At 34.1% G+C, this 25,563-nt stretch overlaps 1 protein-coding gene across 4 annotated transcripts; it reads left to right on the top strand.

Annotated features, from left to right (window-relative positions):
- Positions 1–708: 708 nt before the first annotated feature.
- Positions 709–25,383, top strand: LOC132796075 (uncharacterized oxidoreductase SAR2567). 4 transcript variants are annotated; one of them, XM_060807108.1, is made up of 4 exons: positions 709–899; positions 1,282–1,410; positions 23,997–24,769; positions 24,854–25,383. In XM_060807108.1, the coding sequence occupies exons 3-4, from the start codon at positions 24,007–24,009 to the stop codon at positions 25,072–25,074; spliced, it is 984 nt and encodes a 327-aa protein (XP_060663091.1). In that variant the 5' UTR covers positions 709–899; positions 1,282–1,410; positions 23,997–24,006; the 3' UTR covers positions 25,075–25,383. The 4 variants fall into 4 exon arrangements, with proteins under 4 accessions (XP_060663091.1, XP_060663092.1, XP_060663090.1 ...); XM_060807109.1 differs by having other exon boundaries at positions 1,310–1,410; XM_060807107.1 differs by having other exon boundaries at positions 709–885.
- Positions 25,384–25,563: the final 180 nt, after the last annotated feature.

Raw genomic sequence — 25,563 nt, forward strand, 5'->3', positions numbered from 1 at the left:
ATATTGTTGTATTTTTATAATTGCTAAATTTGGCACAGTATTAAATGCAAAACTGTTCTTACCGATCTAAAACAATATTTTAACTTGGTTGGTCAAGTTTACACTCTAAACACTAAAAGGCTACTTAAAGATTCTGTTGTATCAATCAGCTTTTGTTCGACTCTAAACACAGCAAGGAGTTGGGTACACACAAATATTGTTACTGCGTCTGTATCAATCAGCTTTTGTCAGTCGTGAGTGATACAGTTATATTATTATATATTATGGAGGGCAAGCACGTACACCAACAAAAAAAAATACTTATTGGCAAATGTTTTGGTTATGGCCAAAAACAAAACTGGCACATTGCGAGGAACTGCGAAACTGTAAAACCAGTTGAAAAAAACAACAACAACAACATGAAAAATAAACGAAAAAAGAGGAAGGCAATCAAAAAAAAAACAGAAACAGTGGCCAAACATGAAATCTGCACTGAGGAGGATCACCTGGCTGTGGCGATGGCGATTGCCGATGGCGTTGATATGACATTTTGTCGCCTTTAGCCGACAATTGCCGAATGCCGCAGCCGTAGCGAACGACGACGACGACGAAGCTTCGTTGAGCACGAACGAAGTTGAGCACGAACGAAGTTGAGCACGAACGAAGTTGAGCACGAACGAAGCGAGTGTGCAGCGCGCGCAGCTGAGCTCAACTTGCAGTTGCCTTTCAGACAGTCTTCGGTACGAACTCAAAGCGCCAAGTCGAAGCTCAGCTCAGCTCAAGTCGCGGCAATTTTTGCGTGTCGCGTAACGTTCAACAGAAACCACACACACACACTCGCACAACAAAAATAGACGAAGCCGAAGGCACACGAATCGTCGTCGTCGTCAAGTTGCTGACCAAACTGTGCGTGAAATTTGGTAAACAGCAAAGGCAAAAAGCAAAAACAAAACGAACCGAACCGAATACAAGAAAAACAAAAACAGAAACCGAAACTCGTACGGTTACATTCCACATGCCGACAACGAAACTCAAGACCATTTTAATGTGATTTGTTGTATTTTCGTTAAATTTTTGTATTTTTTTTTTAATTTTTGTTGTTGTTTTCGTACGCGTCGCGTGTTTTAAAAATCAAACACAAAAATTGCTTGTATTTATTTTTTTTCCTTTTTTTTTATTGCATTTATCAAACGTTTTTATTTATTAGTTTTCAATATCAAGCTGAAGACGCGTCGCCAAAAACTCGCTTAGTGTTTAAATTATTTGTTGAATTTTGATTTTGATTTTGTTTACATTATTTAGGTTGTTTTTTCTCTAAATTTATTAATAGCTATTGTGCGAATGAGATAAAGAGAGAGAGCACTATATAAAAAAACATCTAAACTAGGAATTAAACTTGATCTTCTTTTGCCGCACGCGTCTCTATCAAGGGTAAGTCTCTCCACAACAAATACGTACTTAAATGTGTGTTATATTATTTTAATTGACTGCCAAGAAATCGGGCCAGTAAGACAACCCTCCGCACTCCCCTTCCTCCTCAACTCAACTCAACTCTTTCCTAGCCTCCGCCCTTGCGCACTTACAGTCAATGTCAATGGGGGGTTTTGACTTTCAAAAGCCAATGGAAACAATCGGCATTCAATCAAATCGTATCGATAGACACCTGTCGGCGCCCAGCCAAGCATAACCTATCGATAGGTTCGATAACAATGGCCATCCTATCCAGCTGCATTTCGAAATGCGAAGAGCCCAAGCAAAAGAAAACGAACAATATGTCGCATAACCATTTGACCCCAACTTCGTAATCATCTTCGTCCCTCATTCCGCATTCCCTTCGCCACGCCCCTTTGATGCTTACGCAGTCATCATTTCGGGCAGCAGCAGCAGAATGAAGCGAGACAACAACAACAACAACAACAACGACGACGACATGCTGCGTTGTCTCGCTCGTGCCAAATCGCTGGAATTATCATCAATCTTAAGTTAAACAATCCAACAATACCTGTATGCAAATGAATGTGGCATAAAAGCAGCCACTTTGTCTTGGGCAGTTCTTGTTTTAATGTCGTCTCAAAGTCAAGACAACTCAGTTCACCTCAACTCAAGTTAGCGCGACTAAGAGATACCTAAACGATTAAAAACGATTAAAAAAAAACAAACAACAAACTTCCTGAACTTTTAAATGCCAACAATATTGCAAGAACACTTTAATTTGCTTTGCTTTAACTTAAGTTGTCTTTAAATCATTTGTGAAATTTGTGAGTTCAAATCACATTTAGTGCATGTTTATTTTTAAGATTCAATATTTTTCTTAGCTTTCTTTATGTATTTCAACTAATAGAATAATACTACTGATGATGATGTTCATATTCCAGTTATACAATATTGATTATTGTTTAAACTTTAAACTTTAAACAAAACATGACTAAGAGAACTCAACTTTTTTATTATAATAAAAAAAATGCTAAAGTTCAATAAGTTCTTATGCTTTAAATTCCAAAAATTAAAGAATGAAGTTTATTGATTTGTTTATGGATGTTTTAGTGTATGATTTGTCAACTTTTAAATAAGAGTGAAAGTTAAAGTTAAAGATTGCAACACTTTGATTGTTTTCATGGAAATTGTAACGAATTATTTAAAAAAAAAATGTTTTAAAAAGATTACTTGCTAAAGTATGAATAAGTTCTGAAGCTTAAATTCCATAGATTAAAGAATGAAGCTTATTGATTTTTTTATGGATGTTTTAGTGTATGATTTGTCAACTTTCAAATAAGAGTTTAAGCTTAAATTCCAGAGATTTAAGTCTTTGATTTTTTTATGGATATTTTACATGTATTATAATATATTATGTATTATTTTCGTTGCAGTAACGTTTTCAAAACGATTACTTACTAAAGTTCAACATAAGTTCTGATGCTTAAACTCCAGACATTAAAGAATGCAGTTCTGTAATGTATTATTTTTCAACTTCTTTATTATAAATAAAAAATCATTTGGTTAAATTCCAGATATTAAGGAAAGGAACTCTTCGATTTTGTTATGGAAACTGTAATGTAATAAAGTTTTAAAAAGATCACTTTACTTTAGCAAATGCTAAGCAGAACATTGACATTTAAATTACAACATAAATTGTTTAAGTTTATTACCCAATTAATTGCTACCCTATATGGCAAATAGCGACGCCAAGGGTATAAGATGGTATATGGTTGAGATGAACAAATGAGTTGTTGAAAAGGTCAGCGAGAAAAATCAAAGCACTTGACCAACATTTAGTGAATAATCTCCTGTGCTGTGATGCGCTGTCTGCATTCAGCTGTCACTCGATCAACTCGATTCAACTGGTCTTTAGCTGTAAATGTTGTTGTTGATCTTAAGTATGCTGAACTTTGATCTCTATTATTGCAGTATTTCACAGCTACAGTTAAGCATTGTTTTCCACATGCCTCCCAATTTTTGTGTATGCTTTTTTTTTGGAGTCTGAGCTGAACATCTCTTAGAAATGCCATACCAAAAAAAAAACATCACGCACGACGACAACGACGACACAAATAAAAAGTGTGAAATGAGGAAAAAATAAAAGAAAACTGAAATTAAGGTAAAGAAAAACAATAAACAAACAGTTGAGGTCATTGCTCAAAACATGCGAGATGCGAAGCTGAGCTCTACAAATAGACAACTTGAAGCTTGTCTTCGCATAGCTTTAACTCCAACTACAAGTTTATCTTAATTTTTGTATCTCTGTATCTGCCGCTGTGTATCTGTATTTGTATCTGTATCTGTATCTGCTGTTTACTGTCTGCTGTGTCCGCAGATTTGTCTGCGTTTTCGTATTTGCATCTGTGCGTTTTTAGCTACACGAAATTCTACAATCAACATGCGTGTCTCAACTTAATTCTGGCGAATTGACAGCTTCATTTGTTGTTTGTAATTTTCTTTTTTTTTACTTTTCACTGCTGTCATTTTGAATGCTGACTTTGAGCAGTGGGCTCGAGGGCGATGGCTTGACCCACAACTGTGACCACCCATTGGGCTGAGTCCATTTGAAGAGATCTGAACTGAAGACACATCAAAAATTTCGCTGTTTCCAATTTCGCTTACAGAGTTTGAAAAGCTTAGCTTAAAAACTGTGTTATATGTAAAACAAAAGTGTTAGAAGAGTAACATATTGTATTAAAATAATATAATAGATTGCTTAAAATATCAAATTAGAAACCAATCTATATAACGAAACTACAGAATGCTTAAGAAGTTTGGAACCTTAGCATTATGTTATATAACATAACTTAACAGAAAACTTAACTTTAACTGTAACTTAAGCAGAATTTGTATAAAATTTTCTGACATTTTTAAATTTAGTTAAAAAGTTATTATAACTTTTAAATAAAGTTATTATACCCGCTACCCATAGGGTAAAAGTAGTAAGCTAGAGTGTCGAATTTACAAACAATAATAACTATAGTTTTTATGATTCCTGAAAATTTGGTTGCGATTGAATAAAAATTGTAGAAATTATATAATAAACACTTTTGTATGGGGCAAAACTCCTACTTACTGGCTGACAATCTGGTATATTTTGCACTATATGGTATATTCTGACTATATACTATGAATATATATACATATACTATATCAATATACCAAATATAGCCTTTAGTATATTTTTTAAAGTATTTCTGTGGTATATTTATTATATTTGGCACAGTTAAATATAATTGGTATATTTTTAGTATTTTTGCGGTATATTAATTCAGTATATTTTAGAATTAATAGCTCATTGTTTTGCTTTCATTAAAAATGAGTGGCGCATATCTCATAGTCGAGCACACTCAACTGTAGTTTTCTTATTTGCTTTTGTTATAAACTCTTGTTTTTTTTTAACTTTTTATAGTTTGAAATATTTATGCTTTGCTTTACATAATTATATAAGTATATATTGTAATATTGTATAATTTAAGCTACTAAACTTTGTGGGCACATTATTAATCATTATATTGTCAGCTCTCTGCTTTGTGCTCTTTAACTGTTAAATATTTGCATAAAACATGCTGAAAATTTCATATGAAGTGCAGTATTCAGTACCAAATAGCTTTCTAGGGTAACTAACAAGTGTGGCATGCTCGACGAATGCATTCTAAGTTGTTTGCTGTAAGTACTGCTAAGTATTCGACAATTGGTTTTGTGGTGAAAGCGAAGCTTTAATTATAACTTTGGTTGGTTTGCTTGGCTGACTCACATGCTGCACTTGCTGCAACTCGCTGTTGCAAGTTGTTGTTGCACGTAGTTGTTGCTGCTGCTGGAGCGGATCTGGCTATTAGGCATATTGCAAATCATCCTATTCCCAAGCTGCACGTAGTACTACGCTCCAAATGCCAAGTGACTAACTAAAAAAGTTCAAACGCAACGCACAGATACAAAAATCAAAACACAAAACAAAAACAAAAGCGAAGAGTGAACAAACAGAAAAAAAAAGTGAAATTTTCAAATCGAACAACGTCTTTGACGTTGTCCATAATTGGCAGCAAAGCAAAGCAGCTCCAAGTAGGACGCTTGGGTGGATGCCCCCAAGCTGCAAGCAGGTCTCCCCCCTTTCCCCTCCCTCTCGCTGCTGCAGTTTGCCCCCCGCGCGCTGTTGAGGTTTCAATTTCAACTGCGGCCCGGAATTGAAATTGGCATTCGCATTTTTATTTATAGACTCTTTGCAATCCATAAACGAAAACATTTTTGTTTTCTATCGAATTGAAATGGAAATCGAATTGCCAACGCACAAAACACATAAAAACAAACAATTAATTAATCAATATATATATGTACATATATAAATGGATGGAGGCAAGAAAATAAAAGTAAAACAAATGCAGCACAAAAAAGTGATTAAAATTCCTGAAGCGTACGCGTAAAGACTGCGACTTTGCCAGTTAATAACACTAACAAAAATAACAACAACAACACCAACAAAATAACAACAAAAATAGCAATAACAATGCCAGCGGTTACAACCAAAAAAAAAAGCTAAACAACAAATTTTTATTGTTCATAAATATTTGCAATGCTTTTGAAAGTGTTTTTTTTTTTTTTTGTTTTCAATTTTAATTTCTTCCATTTTTTTAATTTAATTTTTTGCACGCATGCGCAACGAAGTGAGGTTAAAACTGAGGGGAGAGACGAAGTGAGTGAGTGACTAAATTGATGACTTCCAGTTAAAGTCACCTCAAAACTCTTAACACACTGCCATGAAAATGCCAATCGCAAAAAAAAAACATTTAAAAACTCATAAATCTTTGGCATTACTTGGAGCTAACATTCATTTTTTTATGATTATTTTTAACAATTCAATCTAGTAGCTGGTAGTAAAATTTAGTATTTACTGTCAGGGCCTTCGATTCAATAATCTATTTTGCAACAAACTTAAAGTTAATGAATGTAGTGTTTAAGCATACTCAGTGGCAAATAATGAAATTCTATTTGGAAGCTAACAACACAATCATAATTTGATGGGAGTGCCGTTAAAGCAAAGTGTTGAAATATTTATCTTAAACTATGAAAAAAAAGATTGCTTATTGAGAATTTGGATAAAGTTAAAGCAAAGTCTTAAAGAATTTATCTTAAACTTTGCAAACTTAAAAAGAAAAAAGAAAATATTGCATACTAAGAATAGTTATGCAGGCATTTGGATAAAGTTAAAGTAAAGTGTTAAAAAATTAAAAAATAAATGGCATACTAAGAATAGTTTATAAAGTTAAAGCAAAATGTTTAAGAACCTATCCTAAACTTGAAAAAAATGAAAAAAGATTGCATAGTAAGAATAGTTAAGAAGGCATTTGGATAAAGTGTTAAAGAACTTATCCTAAACTTGAAAAAGAGAAGAAAAAAGATTGCACATTATTTGGAAAAAGTTAAAGCAAATTGTCAAAGAAGTTATCCTAAACTTTGGAAACTTGAATAAAGATTGCATACTAAGAATAGTTAAGCAGGCATTTGGATAAAGTTAAAGCAAAGTGTTAAATAATTTATCTTAAAATTAAATAAGGATTGCATACTAAGAATATTTAAGCAGGTATTTGGATAAAGTTAAAGTAAAGTGTTAAAAAATTTATCTTGAACTTGAAAAAAAAATTGCAGAGTAAGAATAGTTAATAAAGTTAAAGCAAAGTGTTAAAGAATTTATCCTAAACTTAAAGAAGAGAAGAAAAAAGATTGCACATTATATGGATAAAGTTAAAGCAAATTGTCAAAGAAGTTATCCTAAACTTTGGAAACTTGAATAAAGATTGCATACTAAGAATAGTTAGGCAGGCATTTGGATAAAGCGCAAATCTTACTAAGATTCTCTCTTTTTTTTCTTTACTCTAACAAAACATGACCCATTTATTGCGCAGCACAGAAAAAAAAAAGAATAGAGAGGGCGAAATGTGGGTGATTTGCGTTAGTGGAACGTGACTTTTAGTGACATTTCTAAGCAATTGCCGTTGCTGATTGGATGGCAAATCGCATCCATATGAAGCATATCGCACTTACTTACACTACATATACATCCATAATATATGCAAACTCAGGAACGAGATACAAACTACTCCCCAAAAAGTGAATGCAAACTCTGCACCTGCTGCAATTGAAGTTGGCAGCTGATTTGAACTCGTTGTTGTTAAATGCAATTGACGATTTAGTAACACAAAACAAAAAATAAAACGAAACTCAGACAAAACAATGGTAAAGTCTAGCTAGAAGACGATGTCGTAGAAGCAGCACAAATAGAAGGTAAATAAAAAATAAAAATGATGAAAAACAAAAAAAAACAATTCCACTTGAAAGTGGCACAAAGTAATTTTAAAGCTGAATGGAGCGTTAAGTTTTTCAACTGCAATTGCAGTTCGGCTTTTCAACGTAACTAACAAGAAAACACAATACAAACACACACACACACAAATAAAACAAAAGAATTCAGCAAAATGAAAAATGAGAATGAAAATGTACGAAATATGAAAAAGGCGAATGCAAACTGCAGACTGTAATTAAAATTGGCAAACACTTCCCCAGTGCAACAAAACGGAAGCGAGTAATTTCGTGAGTAGAACCTAAAAAGAAATGTTAATGGTCGAAATGATATGCGAGTTCATTCAGCTCAAAATTTGCCACAAATAAAAGACAAAAATATGTCTGTTGTGTTTTAAAATTGTTGCCAAAGTTGTAGCGTATCTAAAAGTCGAAGCAAGAACACAGCACATACAATTATCGGAATCCAAATCCGACAATTAAGAACTGAGTTTCCGTTCCGCAAAAGACAAACAAAAAAAAAACAGAAAAACAAAACAAGACTGTGCGTGTCGCTGCAAGTATAGACGTGTTTCTGCACATATACAATATAGATAGCGACCACACACACACACAAACACAAACACAGAGAGCAAGCTTGTCGCGTCGATAGTTTGCATAATTGATCAAACTATATCGTGAAAATGATCATCATAAAAGCACGCCGCATCGTCATGGAATGAGGGCTATTCATTAACATGAGAAAGCGCTCAAGGGGGGTGAGCACAAAATGCGGTAATATCTGGTAAATAGGCGATTAAGCGCCCAGCGTTCATCGTCCAGCCAAAAATGATCAAATTTACAAAACCGAAACAGTTAAGATAACAACACATCAACAGCATTTAAGAGTTGGCCAATAAAACGGCTCTAAATCAAATGCTTTAGTCAAGAGGTTGCGATGACATTACACAGCGAGAAAAAATAGTTTAGTTTGTAATAAATAACTACATTTTAATATTATTACTACTTCTGTATTCCTCTTTCCATTCTTCCTATTCCTATTCCTATTCCTATTCCTATTCCTATGCCTATTCCTATTCCTATTCCTATTCCTATTCCTATTCCTATTCCTATTCCTATTCCTATTCCTATTCCTATTCCTATTCCTATTCCTATTCCTATTCCTATTCCTATTCCTATTCCTATTCCTATTCCTATTCCTATTCCTATTCCTATTCCTATTCCTATTCCTATTCCTATTCCTATTCCTATTCCTATTCCTATTCCTATTCCTATTCCTATTCCTATTCCTATTCCTATTCCTATTCCTATTCCTATTCCTATTCCTATTCCTATTCCTATTCCTATTCCTATTCCTATTCCTATTCCTATTCCTATTCCTATTCCTATTCCTATTCCTATTCCTATTCCTATTCCTATTCCTATTCCTATTCCTATTCCTATTCCTATTCCTATTCCTATTCCTATTCCTATTCCTATTCCTATTCCTATTCCTATTCCTATTCCTATTCCTATTCCTATTCCTATTCCTATTCCTATTCCTATTCCTATTCCTATTCCTATTCCTATTCCTATTCCTATTCCTATTCCTATTCCTATTCCTATTCCTATTCCTATTCCTATTCCTATTCCTATTCCTATTCCTATTCCTATTCCTATTCCTATTCCTATTCCTATTCCTATTCCTATTCCTATTCCTATTCCTATTCCTATTCCTATTCCTATTCCTATTCCTATTCCTATTCCTATTCCTATTCCTATTCCTATTCCTATTCCTATTCCTATTCCTATTCCTATTCCTATTCCTATTCCTATTCCTATTCCTATTCCTATTCCTATTCCTATTCCTATTCCTATTCCTATTCCTATTCCTATTCCTATTCCTATTCCTATTCCTATTCCTATTCCTATTCCTATTCCTATTCCTATTCCTATTCCTATTCCTATTCCTTTTCCCATTTTTCTGTCTGTACATTTAAAACAAAAAAGCTATCAAAGCGACACTAGAGAGCGACTCGAATGGCACATAAAGAAAACAACTTAATTTTGAAGTGTTGAAAAGAAATGCGGAGCGCGAGTCGGGGAGCGTGTGAAAATGCTCGGTTTAGTGTTGTGTAGGGTAAATCGCATATATGAAGTCAGTCGTACTTCACTTCACTAAGTATTACCTCATAAAATTCCATATGCGATAATGATAATGCGATGCACTGTGACGAGACATGCGATTTGTGTGAAAAATGCTGCGAAGAGAGCTCATGAAGTTATAGCATAGCTTAAGCTGATTAACTGACGGAATTCACATATACATAAATATGTATATAGTATTATGTATGTTTGTACACTCAAGTGCGAGCTCTCACAGTTAATGCCTCAGTCCATTAATGACATCTTTACTCAATCGCTTCATTAAGCATTTCAAGACACACACTTTGTTTTGTTTTGTTCTCTTTTTCTTTTTATGTTATATACATTCAGTTTTTTATGCTTTCTTCGCTTTAAATCAATCTACATTTTTATTGCCATTGTGCTGACATTTATGGCTTTTGCCACTTTACATAGTTTTTGTTCTTTTATTCGCTTCGAATTGTGAACATTTTTAGACAACCCTCAAATTTGCATAATATAGATTAAAAATAAAAAATAAATGAATTTCGTAAGCATGTAAACATAAAATTTGAACTCTATCTAGCGCATAAACTAAATTTGCATAAATTTATACTTTATCTCAGCTGCAATCTTATAATCTTGTCAATAAATTGACCCACAAATAAATTACATTTGTCACACATAACCTCACTTTTTTGTCTCTTTAAAATTACACTAAAAAAGTTTACAATTACATTACAAAAACTAACATTTGCAATAAGTTGGTCACTCGTTAGTCACTTTGTGCACTTGCAATTATAAGCAACAATTATATTTACTTTTTTTTGTTGACACTCCCTTTTATTCACATACATAACCTCACATTCTCCAAGAGTTGACTATAAAAACCCAACACTTTGACGTTTAATGAAATGCATTTTGCATTTTACCAACTATCTATCAATTATCTGGCAATTTAAATGGTATTTGCGACCAAGTCGCTTTATTTAGTACGAATTGCCGAACATAACCTCACATTTAAAAGACCTTAGCACTATAATTAAGGCGTTTACCAAGCAGTCGCTCGGTTAGCTTCATAATTAATTGCTGGCAAACAAAACAATATAATGAACGACTGACTTAAGTCATTCTAAATGAAACTCAAGAGATAGACGAGTCAACACGAGTGTAAATCTCAATTCGCTTGCCTCTAATTTTGCCATCTTCTCGATGTCATGTGGCTGGTGTCATCTTGAAGCTGTAATTTGTCATCAGTCTTGTGATGAGGGGGATGTGGTTGGAAGTGTGCCGTCATCTCGAGAGCGTCGTCAACGCCCTCGCTTAGCTCACCTCGTCGCGACGATGATCTAATCTCAAGACTTTGTGTTGACAAAGGAAAGCGTTGCAAATGTTTTCATTTTATTATCAACTATATTTCACTCTCCCCCCTCGTTTTTTTTTTTCTTTGTTTTTCGCAATTTTACACCGCATTTCACAGCGGTTGAACTTGAAAATGCGGTAGTCAAGGGACAAGGACAGCATTAGGGTCGACTTTTTGGGTGGCGGTGCATAAAAACACACAACTATGCAATGCGGGTCTTATTACCCCCCCTCCCTCCATCTCCATCTCTTTCCCTTTCAATCTTTTCTTCTTTCTCTCACTTTCGTCTCAAAACATCATCAACAGCAAAGAAGACAATGCGAAGACAGCGAAGACAACGCGAGTTGATGTTGCGGGTAAACGCTTTCAAGAGTTCAGCGAACTTCAGTGAAAATTGCTGAGTGTTTATTGTCGTTGTTGTTGTTGTTAATGTTGTTGTTATTGTTGCTTAAATTGTTGTTGTCGAGTCAAACAAGCAGACTGACTATAAGGAGAGTAGACAGACAGATACAGCGAAACGGCGGCGTCATTGTGATCATTATTGATACCTTGAAACGCCCGTTGAAATGTAAAAATATCTCGTCAAATATTTACAAGTATCTTTGAGATCTAAAACTTTATCTATATCTACATAATAAATTGACTGCTATCATCAAAATGAAGTTGTCATTATGTCATTATAAAATCAATCGAATGAAATCGAATGCAATTGCATCAAGTTCGGTTCGTTGAGTTGAGCTGGTCACGTTTATTAATGAACGCCAGGGACGAATGTAAAGTATATACTATATGTACTATATAGTATATACCAGCTGAACCCTGAGACGACGTTGCGGCAACGCATTTCAAACAGTTGATAGAGAAACATGTAAGAAAGCTACAGTCGAGTGTGCTCGACTATGAGATACTCGCACTTTAGTCAAAAGAGCGGTGTATAAAATATACCAAAATAATATAGCAAAAAATTCTAAAATATACCGAAAACAAAGTTATAGCTCTGTCTCATAATAATTGCATGTAAAACAGTGCGGTGTTGTGCTTAAAATATACCGAATTAATATACCGAAAAAATACTTAAATATATCGAAAGCAAAATTATAGTTGTATACCGAAAAAATACTAAAATATACCAATAACAAAATTATAGCTCTGTCTTATAATAATTACATACAAAATATACCAAAATGATATACCGAAAAAATACTAGAATATATCGAAAACAAAATTATAGCTCTGTCTCATAATGATTGCATGTAAAACAGTGCAGAGTTGTGATTAAAATATACCTAATTATTTACCGAAAAAATACTAAAATATACCGAATACACTATACTTGATCTGCTCTATCTTTTGTAGAGATACCCTTCTTTCCTTTGGGTAGCGGGTATAAAAACAAAAGTTTCGTAAACGTAACCAAACCCGAAACTTAATAAATCTATTGAAATTCATAACAAGTTTACACCTACACAGCGGGACAGCGATAGAGAGAGAGAGAGAGTGAGTGAGATGGCAAGCTAATCGAAAGATATCTGCATATTTTCACCTTTGTTTGTCTGGAGAGAGATCCGCGTATTTAGGCCAAACTCAAAGGTGGGCCCAGGAATGGTGACTGACTGAGAGACGAAGGTGTAGTAGGCAGACGAAAAGTTGAGTTGAGTTGAGTCGCGTCTCTGTCCAGCGAAATTAGCGCTCTCGTAGGTTACAAACGTCGCGTTTCCCCCCCTCTTTGCAATGCGTGTCTAAAATGTGTTAAACCGAAAGAAATCGCCAAGCCGAACGGGCCGAAAACAAACCAAACAAACATCAAAATACCAAAAGGTAGAAAAACAAAAAAACAAATACAAACTGAAATCGCTGAGTTATGCGAGTGTCCATATAAGCGAGAGACTCGTACTACTTATAGACATGCTCGGCATATGTAAATCCGTTGAGTGCCAAACTGCTGGCGACCCATTGGCACCTGTTGCCATACCTTGGTTAAAAATACCCTGCAATCGCCAAGTCTGTCCATATAAGGTATATGCTTGAGTTAGGAGCAGCTCTGGAAACTGGGAAATTCGCCAAATTTGACTTGTAGGTTAATTTGAAATTTACAAAATTGCCAAATAATTTAAATATAGCTAAGACAGTTTGTAAACATATTCAAAAAAAATTCAAGTCATGCTAATAATAATTCAATTTACTAATCCAAGCGACATTCTAGACATGATGTATATGAATGAATGTATAGGAATACAAATAAGATATAAAAAGAAATGACAAGGGAAAATGAATACAAATAAGAAATTAGAATACAGAAAAGAAACGGCCAGGGAAGCTATAATTATAATAATAACAAGATTAATAAGAGCTAAAAGTTATAATGTGAACATCTAATGAAAATATGTAAAAATAATGGAATACAAATAAGAAATAAAGAAGAAATAAGGAAGAAACGGCAAGACACATATTAATAATAAGAATTAAAAACTAAATTTGAAATTCTAATTATTATATATTAAGAATAATAAGAAATAAAAGTTGTAATGTGAAAGTAATAAATGAAAATGATTAAGAACACTGCAAAAAAGATTTTCAAATTTGTTTTAAATAAGATCCTAATATTATGTTTATTATGGTGAAGCTAGTCCCCACAATATTGACAATGAAAAACTATCTCAAGATAACAGCGCAGTTATTATTTCTACACAAAATAGAAAATCAGGAATAAATATGCAATAGCTGGATAATTTCGAAATTACTTGAATTACAAAAATAGTTGATTTTTATAATCTCCAGAATCTTAAAAAAGCTCAAAAATGATTCATTTTTCTTGGAATATCAAAGTTAAAAAAAAAAATTGAACTATTAAAAACAATATACATTTTTAATGTACCTTTTTTTATGTAGGGTATCTTAGAGTCGAGTACAATACGCTGGCTACGTTCTTGTCTGCAATTGTTATTTTGAAGTCTGTTGTTGCTTTCAGCTTTCGAGGTGCAAATTAATTGGGCTACTCGAGTTTCGTATTTCATTTCGTTGCGTTTCGTTTCGTTTACCACGATCATAATAAATTTTTTTTATTTTGTTTTCTTGTATCTTTTCTTTGCATCGATTCTTTAATTATGGCAATTAGCCAATTTCGTGCGCGGCAAAACGCCAAAACCAAAACGAAGCCAGGCCACAAAAAAAAAAGCAAAACAAAAACCAAACAAAATAAAAGTCCAAAGAAAAGAAATAATTGCAATTGCAATTGCGGTCTGAATTTTGCGGCATTAGAGTTTTTCAATTTTGCGCATTTGCTTTGCGCACTTAATAAACAATTTTCACTATTTTTACACCATCAATTTCCATCAAGCATTCCAGCGCAATACCAAACCAATTACAATTGAAAATCGAAATATATATATCGGAAGATATTTTACCCAATTATACAAGTCTCAACTAATCAAAAAGAAATGCCTTTCGGCCATAGACGCGTAACACCTGCGATTTTTCAGGAAACAAACTTCAGAGAGTTTACTTTATAATCCAGTTGAAAGTTAAAGCAAAGAGCGAACTATCTTTAAACACAGTCCGAATGCCAAAGAAAGGAGAATTAGACAAGAAACTGAACTGAATTTGATGTACAAGAAAATGTTAATCACAATAAGTGTAACTTCAAATGTTAACTTAATTAGAGAGGTCGCAATTAAAACCGCAATTGAAGCATGTTTTTTGAATGTGCAGCTAATGAAAGTAATTAGGGAAATTATTGTGGTGCTAAACATGAATTTTAAGGAGTGAAATTTAGTATTTCATTCAAGAGTAAAGTCAACAAAAATTAACTAAACTAATCGCTAAAAAATTTGTAACTACTTGGGTATATAAATAAAAATATATATCAAATGCAAACTAATAAATAAAAATTGAATAAAATTAATACAATTTAACGTTACAAAATTTGAAAAATTTGTATAAAATCACTGAAAGTATTTATAACTCGACAGAATATATAAAAGTTTAATAGGAATTATTTGAATTGCAAATTAATAATTGAAAATATAAAAAAAATGAGATATTTTTCAAAAAAGTAATGAAAAAAGTGTGTATAAAAAATATATATAAAATGTAAACTAATAATTACAAATACAGAAAATTATATAAATTATATAAAACCAAAAAAAAATAATAAGAATTTTCTAATACTATATGAAAAAAAGACATACAAGAAATGCAATTTATAATTACAAATAGCATGAAATGATACAAAAATTATAGTTCAAGAAATTCCTAATACTCGATTCAATATATGTACATATAAAAGATTATTAAGATTTAGAAGAATTGCAAATTATTCAATATAATATTAGGAACATTGAACAAATTTGTTTATAACAAGTAAGAAAGCTACAGTCGAGTGTACTCGACTGTGAGATACCCGCTACCCATTTTGAATAAAAGCAATATATTTTGCGGTATTATTCTCAAAATATACCAAATATACTGCAAAAATACTAAAAATATACCAAATAGTATATGTGGTATATCGACATAGTACCGCATTCAAAATATACCATAGACGGCACAATATACCAGATTGTCAGCCAAAGCAACTCAGACCCCTAGTAAGTAGGCGTGTTTGCCCATACAAAAGTATTTCTTTAATAACTTCGACAATTTTTATCTCATCGCAACCAGGGATCATAACTACTATAGTTATTACTGTATATACCAAAATTCGTAACTCTAGCTTTAAAATTACGCTTGTTATTCGATTTTTTTGATTTGCAGGGGCGGAAGTGGGCGTGGCAAAAATTTGAAACAAACTTGATCTGCGTGCAAACATAACAAATGCTGTCGAAAAAAAATTATAGCTCTATCTCTTATAGTCTCTGAGATCTAGGTGTTCATACGGACAGACGGACAGACGGACGGACGGACAGACGGACATGGCTATATCGTCTCGGCTGTTGACGCTGATCAAGAATATATATACTTTATAGGGTCGGAGATGCCTCCTTCTACCTGTTACATACATTTCCTGCCGGCACAAAGTTATAATACCCTTCTACCCTATGGGTAGCGGGTATAAAAAGCAAACAACAGAGTGCTTATTATTTATACACAAAAAATTAAATCAGGAATAAATACGCAATAGTTACTCAATTGATTTACGAATCTTAATACTCGTTTTATAAGTATTATAATGAAAGAATTAAAAAAGGAAGAAATATTAACTGAAAGTTACAAAATAGTAGAAAGGAGTTTCTAGTATTCAGAGTATCAATATTTAAGATGAAAGACATAATTTTCCAATTTTTGTACATCTATATCTCAATGTTATATATGTATTTCTATGTATTTATTGATATATTTTTGTATATAATGCAATATTAATTTGCATCAATTCAGTTAGTTTTAAAGTCAATCTCAATCCTAAGGGAAGAATTATTGCTCACTCTCTTTCTCTAGCTCACGCTCTCTCCTCTCTCTTTAACTGCAGCTTTACCTCAACGCTGACTCATTGGGGGCGTGGGGAGGGGCAGAGTCAACATGTAACTTGATATCTCTAATCATTTAAGCAAACGATTTTAAATTTTTGTTAAGTTTTGTTTTAGAGTTTTTGGCTTTTTGTATCTTAAAATGTAGTGTCAAAATCGTGTCTTACTCACATGTTTGAACAGAGTCGTGTCTCCGCTGCTGTTGTTGTTGTCGTTGTTGTTTGCATTACGACGATGGCTTCATGGCAGCCATGTTGTGCAGGGTGTGTTAGCAACACACACACACACACACACACACATAGACACTTGCACACACTCATATACACACACATCGCACATACCTTTAAAATATGTTAATTGCGACATTTGCCGATTTGTTGCGGCGATTTCAGCAGCAGCAATTGTTGTTGTTGTCGTCGTTCGTTGTTGTTGTTGTCGTTCGTTGTTGTTGTTAACATTCAACCCAAATATGTCAGCCTTGTCTCGCCGCATACTCAACTGGCATCCATAATGCACATCCATATTAATCCCAATGGCAAAAGATGCTTATTATTAAGCATTATTAATCATACGTACATATGAATATTGCGTATACGCAGTGGGTTTCAAGCAAGCAGCATCATCATCAAGCTTTGCTTGCTTTTGCTTTTGCCAGACAGCGTGAGTTTAATTAACATTATTTGCCTGGCATTATTATGATTTCATTGATGATAGATTAAAGTCTCATTTATGGCCGAAGAGTGCGCAAGAAAGTTGTTGCTCAAGTGCTTTCCAAGTGATTGTCAAGTGCATGACAGAGATGACAGAGTTCGAGCTGAGCAGCTGTAAATTGAATGAAGATGAAGAGAAAAACGTTTTTTAATAAAATATATATTTCGCTGAGATACAAATGGATTCAAATGTTGACTAACTAAAATGATTCACAAAGATACTTTGTTTATCTTTGTTTGTTTTTGGGCTGACATAGATAACATTTATTCATGCCAAGTATGCGGCCTAAAAGATACATCTCGAGACGCTGACAGATACATTTTTGTGTGTTTGCTTTTTAATGAGCCGCACTTTGTGTGCAGAAAATTAGCTGCGACAGCGACAGCGGCTCACTAAAAGCCAAACTTGAACTCGAAAGAGAGTCAAGACTCTTTGTGCTACTCTAATTGCCAACAACTATTTGTATCTGTATCTACGAAATGTACATATATCTATATGTGTCTACGTCTAAACTTGAGTTCTATGCAAACGTTGCTAATTTTGTGGCTGACTTTGACTTGATGATGTCAAAAAATGTGAGCTAAGCTCACAGCTTACTTATTTTATGAATGTATCTGCGGCTGCTGCTGTAATTGTATCTTGCTATCTGTACCTGAGTTTGGTTTTGTATGCCTTTGGCCAACTTCTCTCTCTCTCTCTTTTCTACTCTATTTCTTCTGCTCAACCTGTTTTTCCCTGCTCACTCTTTCGCTATCCTCTATTCCTTGCCTTAAGCTGAGCTTTTGTGCTGTAGTCGAAAACATTTCAATTAGCGTTGATTTTTTTTTCGGGCCTCGCGATTAGCATAAAAGGAAATAAACAGTAGAGCAATTGTTTGAGTTATGTGTGAATGCATTCACATAAATCTTGATGAATATGTATGAGTATAACGAATAACGAATACTTGAACGTGAATTGGCAAGCAAACAAATCTGCGCCACAACAAACAATGAAGCGTCACACAAAACAGATGCCCAAAGCTAAACTCAATGTTATAGTTGAGTATGGATTATTTAGAGAGAGAGAGAGAGAGAGAGAGAGAGAGAGAGAGAGAGAGAGAGAGAGAGAGAGACAGAGTATAGTTTACATAGTCATTAAATTTAAAGTTAAAGTCCCCAAGACTTTGCTTATAAAACTGTCCAATAAAAGAGACTTTGTGAAGCATAAAAGATATTTTTACAAAGTGATTTCAAATAATGATGAATTTTTGTATTTTAACATAAATTATTTTGTATATTTGAAAAGAATTAAATATGGAATTTAAGGAAATGTAATTGAATTGTTAAATGAAGTTAAAATATTATACACAATAAAGTTAGTTTAGAGTTTTAAGCTTTGTAGAAAGTCATCACTTTAAGCTCATAATTGCAGACAACTATCTTTGTATCTTTACCTGCAGCTGTATCTTCAACTGTTGCCATATTTGTAGCTGTATCTGAACTGGCTTCTTAATCACTCACAATCAGCAATAAACAATTAAAATCAGATTGCAATTGGCTCATTACTGACACAGTCTCGCTGCCACGCTGCCACTCTGCCACTTGTGGCAAGTTCAACGCATTGAAAATTACCAATTAACTTGGTCAACTGTTGTTAACTCAAATCGTAAAGATTTTCTTGTCGTGTGTTGTGCAGCAACTGTTAGAACTGCTTGACATAAGCAGCCAAGTGACAGGCAACATACAAAGTGCAACATGCAACATGCGAACGTGATGCAACACGACGCATTCGATTATGCAACACATCAACATCAAGACAGCTAAGCACATTATGTTAATGGTCAATCTGCAAAGCAAGCATTCCAAATTGGCCACAGAACTGGGTCAACGCTGTGGCAGTTGCAGTTGCAGCCAAGTGCCGCTAACTGGTTGCCACTCAACTGGCTGCACTTGCTGCTGCTGTGGCTGCTGCTGTTGCTGCTGACAGACACGATGTTGCCCAAAATTCAACTGCAGCAACTGCTTCAAAAAATTAAAAGCTCAATGAACTTTAAGCGCAATTTAATAGCGCACAACTTGATCAGCAAGCAAGGGGAAAGAGATATAGTTACAGATATATATACATATATATATATATATAAGATACAGTAACTACTTATTATACTACCATATATATATTATATTATATAATTAGTATACATATATAATACTATTTTTGCTATTAAAAGTTATTCAGTGATTACCAAATCAAAAATATACAATTCAGATAAAAATATATTAGTCAGTAAAATAGATTGGAGGAAACTAGATAGTACAAAAATTAGTAAAATATGCGTTTAAATTTTTACATTCTAATCGATTTTTGGTACCTATGTACATCTATAGTATTTATAATTCTTGAAAAATTGTCGAAGTTATCAAAGAAATACTTTTGTATTGGCAAAACCGTCAGATTTGACAACAATCTAGTATATATTTTAATTATATGGTATATTTTGAATGTAGTGCCATATCAATATACAATATATATGGTATAAATTTAGTATTTTTGTGGTATATTATTCGGTATATTTTAAGAATTATACCGAACTATGTATTTTGCTTTTATTCAAAATATGTCGCGGGTACTTTTTTACTTTTTTTTACTTTCTAGTTTCATTCAATCTATTTTTGTTACTCTTCTATTTGTATCTGAACTATCACTGAATAATTTTCCAAAGAAAAGATATAGTTACTTTGTATATAATATATACTTGAAACTTACTTTATATGTGTTTATCTACTACTGAAATAGTTTTTACTTTCTGGTTTCATCTAATCCGTTTATTCTTTCTTTTCTATTTGTATCTCTATCATAAATTTTGAATTGTACTTCACTCATTGATATTTTTCCAAAGCTATCATTACAAATTCCATAACTATTTTGTAGTCACTTAACTGGCCCTCATCTAATACAGTAAATCACTCTTTTCAAAAGTAGAGCAATCATTCATTTTAAGTGTTTTTTAAAGATGCAACTGTCAATGCAGTTAAACTAATTTTTCAACATGCCGCTTTAAACATAAATTGTTTTACATTTAAAACAGGCATCACAAGTAATAACAATGCTTAAATTTTAAATAGATTTAAATGTGGAATTTTTAGGATATTAGTTTAACGAAATTTTAGTCATTGAATATTTGATAATTAAATACTTTTTTAGTATGAATTTTTTTATTTTTTCTACAGCCTCTAGTAACACAAATTATTTTGCATATTTAAAGTGAATTAAATATGGAATTCAATAATATTAATTAATACTTTTTAAGTATAAATTTTCCTGTTTTTTAAAAAGAGTTAAATATGAAATTTAAGTATATTAGTTAAATGTAAATTGAACCATTGAAAGACGTGTTTATTTCACTTTATCTACAGCATAAATCTTTCCACTGGTTAAGTTTACTTTTTTTTTTTAAGTTGCGATGCAATTTTGACATGACAAAACGCAATTATAATCTTGTGATATCTAATTGTAACTTGAGCAGTTTGTAACTGCACGAAAAGTATCTCGTTGAGAGAGAGAGAGAGAGAGAGAGAGGGAAAGAGATACAAATGTATCTAATGTACATTTTCACTTTAATTATGAGTTGCAGTTACGACGACAGCAACGCATCAAGTTACAGCGACTGCGACTGCGATGCGTTTGCTTTTAACTACGTATGAAATATGTATTATATTTAGTTAGTTCGTCTGTTGCTTGGCTTAATTATTTCGCTTTTTTTTACAATTTACGAGGCAGTTAGCTCGACCCTCTCAGTCTCTCAGTCCTCTGCTTGCCAGTCTATCTTTCTATCCCTCTACCTATCTATCTGTCTATCTGTCTGTTGGTTTGGTCATAGCAAGCTTCGCTCTTCCCTTTGCCAGAAATCGAAAAGCGACTTCACTTTTCCAAGCGGCAGACCATATACATACATAGACTACAACTTGGATGGCTCTTTGTGGCGTCTCTCTTCACGTGGCCAGCAATGCGTGTCCAGCCCCCCCATTTCGTGCATTTGGCAATAAATTATGTCTACGTGCTTCACAAGTTTTCACTGCACGCGCCAAAGCAGAAGCTCGTCCTCTCTCCCTCTCTCTTTGTCTGTCTCTTTCTTGATCTAGCTACTAACTCGTCAGTAAAAGTTGTTGTGGGCGAATGCCCAACCCAAAAAATCAACAAAAAACAAAAAAACAAAAGAAAAATGCCATCCAGAAGATCGACAACAGCCGCATATCTCGGTGCATCCATCTTTACATCATTCATGCCCCCAAAATGCGGCAAGTTGCAACTCCATAATGTTGCAAATGTTTCAAGCATGTTCCGGTGTTTTTTTTATTTTTAATGAATTTCACTGCAAATGAAACGCATGGCAAACGACGTCGACGACGACGTCTTCGAGTTGTCGACATGCGGAAATGGCTTTGGCCATATGCGATGTGCCACGCCCACTCGCAGTAACACTCCCACTCCCACTTGCACTCCCCCACCCCCTCGTGACCAAAGCGTTACATCCGCCAGCGGCAACCGTTACGCAATTAAACGTCGCTAATATGCGTCGTCAAGCGGCAACATTCACGCACTTTCTTCCGCAATCAAAATGCACAAAATATTATCGAATTCTACAACATACAAAAGATATAATACGAGTATAAAATAATATTCAATTATATTATTTTACAAAGTTAAAAGTAGCATTAAATTCTTTACTAACATAAAATAATATTGAATTATATTATTTAATATTACATCTTTAGTGAAAGAACTTAATGCTACTTTTAAGTTTGTAGCTGCGACCCCACAAAAACTCCGAAGAAATGATGACAAATGAAAGATGTAATACAAATTATAAAGTTAAATATTATTTTATATTCTATCTTGCAAATGGTGACAAATGAACAATATAATATAATAATAATACAATTGCTGATTGTGAATGATAACAATTGAAAGATATAATAATAAATGATATTGTGAAATATTATCAATATAGTTGAATATTATTTTACATTATATCTTCAATTTGTCATAATTTCTCTTAATATTTATTCGGAATTCTTTTCAATACACAACTATGATACAAACTTAAAAGTATCACTAAGTTCATTCGCTAAAGAAGTTTCTCATGTCATGTTTCAAATGTTACCACATTAAGGAATAAATAAATTTTATGGAATTATGTATTGTACATTTTTTATGGAATACTTATTATCAGAACTATTCGTTGTAGTTTTATTATAGAACCGTTTGTTATAGCAAACCACAAAAAGAGATTAAATAAAATCTTGATGCTACTTTAAAATTTCACAACTGATTTCTTTCCACTTTTAATGGTACTTTAAAAATCGAAATTTGTTAATGTTTAAAAGTTTCCTTCGCAAAAAAAGTTTCCCAGTTTAATTTGTATTACTTTAAGGATTGTGTATACAATTTTATAGATTTATATATTAGTTATTATAATTTTTATCGAAAGTTTATTGTAAGAACTATCCGTTGGTGTTTTTGGAATAGTTATTTTAAAAAATTATTCGTTATACTTTTTTTGGAATAGTTATTATAAAATACATTCCACAAAAATATATTAACTAAAAAATTTGATGCTATTTTTAATTTCACAGCTGATTTATTTCAAATTTTAATGACATGAAAATCTTTTCTACTTAACAAAAGTGAAAAAGCTATGAAGTCAACTTGATGTCATCAATCTATTACACATAACTGAAATGTAATCAAGCTGTTTATGGCATTTCTGCGACCTTAAAGTAGCTAAATTCCAGCACAAATGAATGCATTAAGTCAATTCAACAGCTACTTTAGGCATTTTTATTGCCTTAAACTTGCCTTTTGCTAATGCAGATGAAGTTCACTTTTTGATAGGCTCTATAAACTCGAATTTAAGCAGCTAATGAAATCTGAATTATTAAAAAATATACATAAAATTGCTAGATAAAAAATTGATTAATTGATTTTTATAGTGTGCGGCAGAATTTCTTTGAATTTAAATTTTAAGTAGCATCTAAAAATGCATATACTATATAGTATGTTATATTCCTCGCATTACTTTTCTTTAAATTACGATTTAAGGTTTAAAAATCATAAAGAGAGACGGGGAGGCGTTTTAAATGTATAAGTCAGCAGTTGAAAATTATCGCCTTGATGATAGTCCTTTAATAATTTATTATTAGTTTGCCAAATGAGGTTTTTGTAAATAGTTATTCCCCAAGAAATCTCAATACTTATTAGTATATGTACCAAAAATCGCGATGCTAGTTTCAAAATTACGCTTGTTATTGGATTTTTCCTATTTTGGGAAGAAATGTTGCATGCAACATAAAGAGTGCTGTCGAAAAAGAATGAGAACTCCAGCTCTTAAAGTCTCTGCGATCGACGTGTTCATACGGACGGACAGACAGACAGTCAGACAGATGTGGCTATAGAGTCTCAGCTGTTGAAGCTGATAAAGATACTTTATAGGGAGATGCTTCTTTCTGTCGGTTGCATACATTTCCTTCAGGCACAAATTTATATTACCCTTTTATCCTATCTATAAGTTGAGTTCTTAAGCTCTTTTACGAATCAATGACTAATGGAAAATGTTTACCTTCTGATTGCAGCGATGCCATAATGGAGCCAATGACCATGCTGGTGTTGGCCTTCCAGCTGCTGGCGCTCTTCTCGATCGCCGGCGCGCTGTTGATCTATCTGATATGCAAGGTGCGCGAGGAGAGTCAGGCGTGCAACGCGGAACAGCCCGTCAGCCGTGTGGTGCTGGTGACCAGCGCTGACACCGCACTCGGTCTGCAGCTGTGCACGTATCTGGCGAACAAGGGATGCCGAGTGTTTGCTGGAATGAAGGAGGCAAAGGACTCGCTGCCAGCGAAACTGCTCTGTGGCTGGATGAAGATACGCGAGTACAGTGAGGAACCCATAAGTGGCACAATCATTCCGATGCGACTGGACGTGACACGCGAGGATGTGCTGCGTGAGGCAACGATTGCCATGGGCGCCCATTTGAATGCCAACGAACGTGGCATTGCGGCGGTGATCAATACGAGCGGCAGCGTTTATCGTGGACGTGTCGAGTCGCAGGATGTGCAGCAATGGGAGCACATGCTGAAGACCAACATCCTCGGCACGTTGCGTGTGGCCAAGGCATTTGTCGGCTTCCTGCGTCCGACGCGTGGTCGTCTACTTTATTTGGGAGGCAGCACAGCGGGCGCCAGCATGGGTGGCGATGGTCTGGTTGCGTTCAATGCATCGCGTGTAGCGGTCGAGAAGTGTGCCGATGAGCTGCGCAAGGAGCTGCAGCCGTATGGCGTCAATATTGTGGCACTCGACACTTGCGGCATGACCGTTGAGTCGCTCTACAAGGCGCCCGTGGCGCAGAGTGAGTAGAGAAAAACTTTTGCAATTTCAATTCTGAAACACTCTCGTTAATTCTTTTCCTCATTCTCATTCCCATATTTTACAGCCATCTCGCAGGTGCCCGGCGCTCCGACACAGTATACGGCGGATGTTTTAAGTGCCAGCGCCCTGCAGGTCATTGAGCGGGCGCTGTGGGATTATACGCCGCAGCAGCGCTACACGTTGCTCTCCCACAACAAGTATCAATTCACGTTGCCATGCCGCTCATCCTTGCGTCTACATCGTCCCAGCAGCGAGTCGCCGGTCGCCGCCACGCAGTCCGTCTAAACAAAGCAAGCAAAGAGAAAAGCACATTTTTTTGGGAAGAGAATTCGCAATCGAAGCCGAAACTGAAACCGCAACTGAAACCGAAACCGAAACCGGAAATTACGATTGCAGCAGCTAAACAACTTTCTTTCTTTCTGTACATATGTTAAACGCGTTTCAATTGTGCAACATGCAACACTGCAACACAGCAAACTCTGCATCTTTCGTCCTTCGTCTAAAGCATCCTTGTCTGTATCCTTATGTATCTGCAGCTTCGATCTTCTACGGTTTTTTTTTTGTTTGCTGATTATTATTAATATTATTACGATGATTTTTATACGTGTTTTTTTTGTGCATATTTTTTTTTTTTTGAAGGCTACAATATTTTTATTTGTAGTCCTGCTGCCGGTGTTCGGTAAATTTCGGCAACCATTGCGTATACATAATGTTACGATTTATACACAATAAATATTATACAAACATATCAATATATAAATACATATATAGTTA

This window comes from Drosophila nasuta, chromosome X (assembly GCF_023558535.2).
Source record: "Drosophila nasuta strain 15112-1781.00 chromosome X, ASM2355853v1, whole genome shotgun sequence".
In the NCBI taxonomy this organism is placed as follows: domain Eukaryota; kingdom Metazoa; phylum Arthropoda; class Insecta; order Diptera; family Drosophilidae; genus Drosophila; species Drosophila nasuta.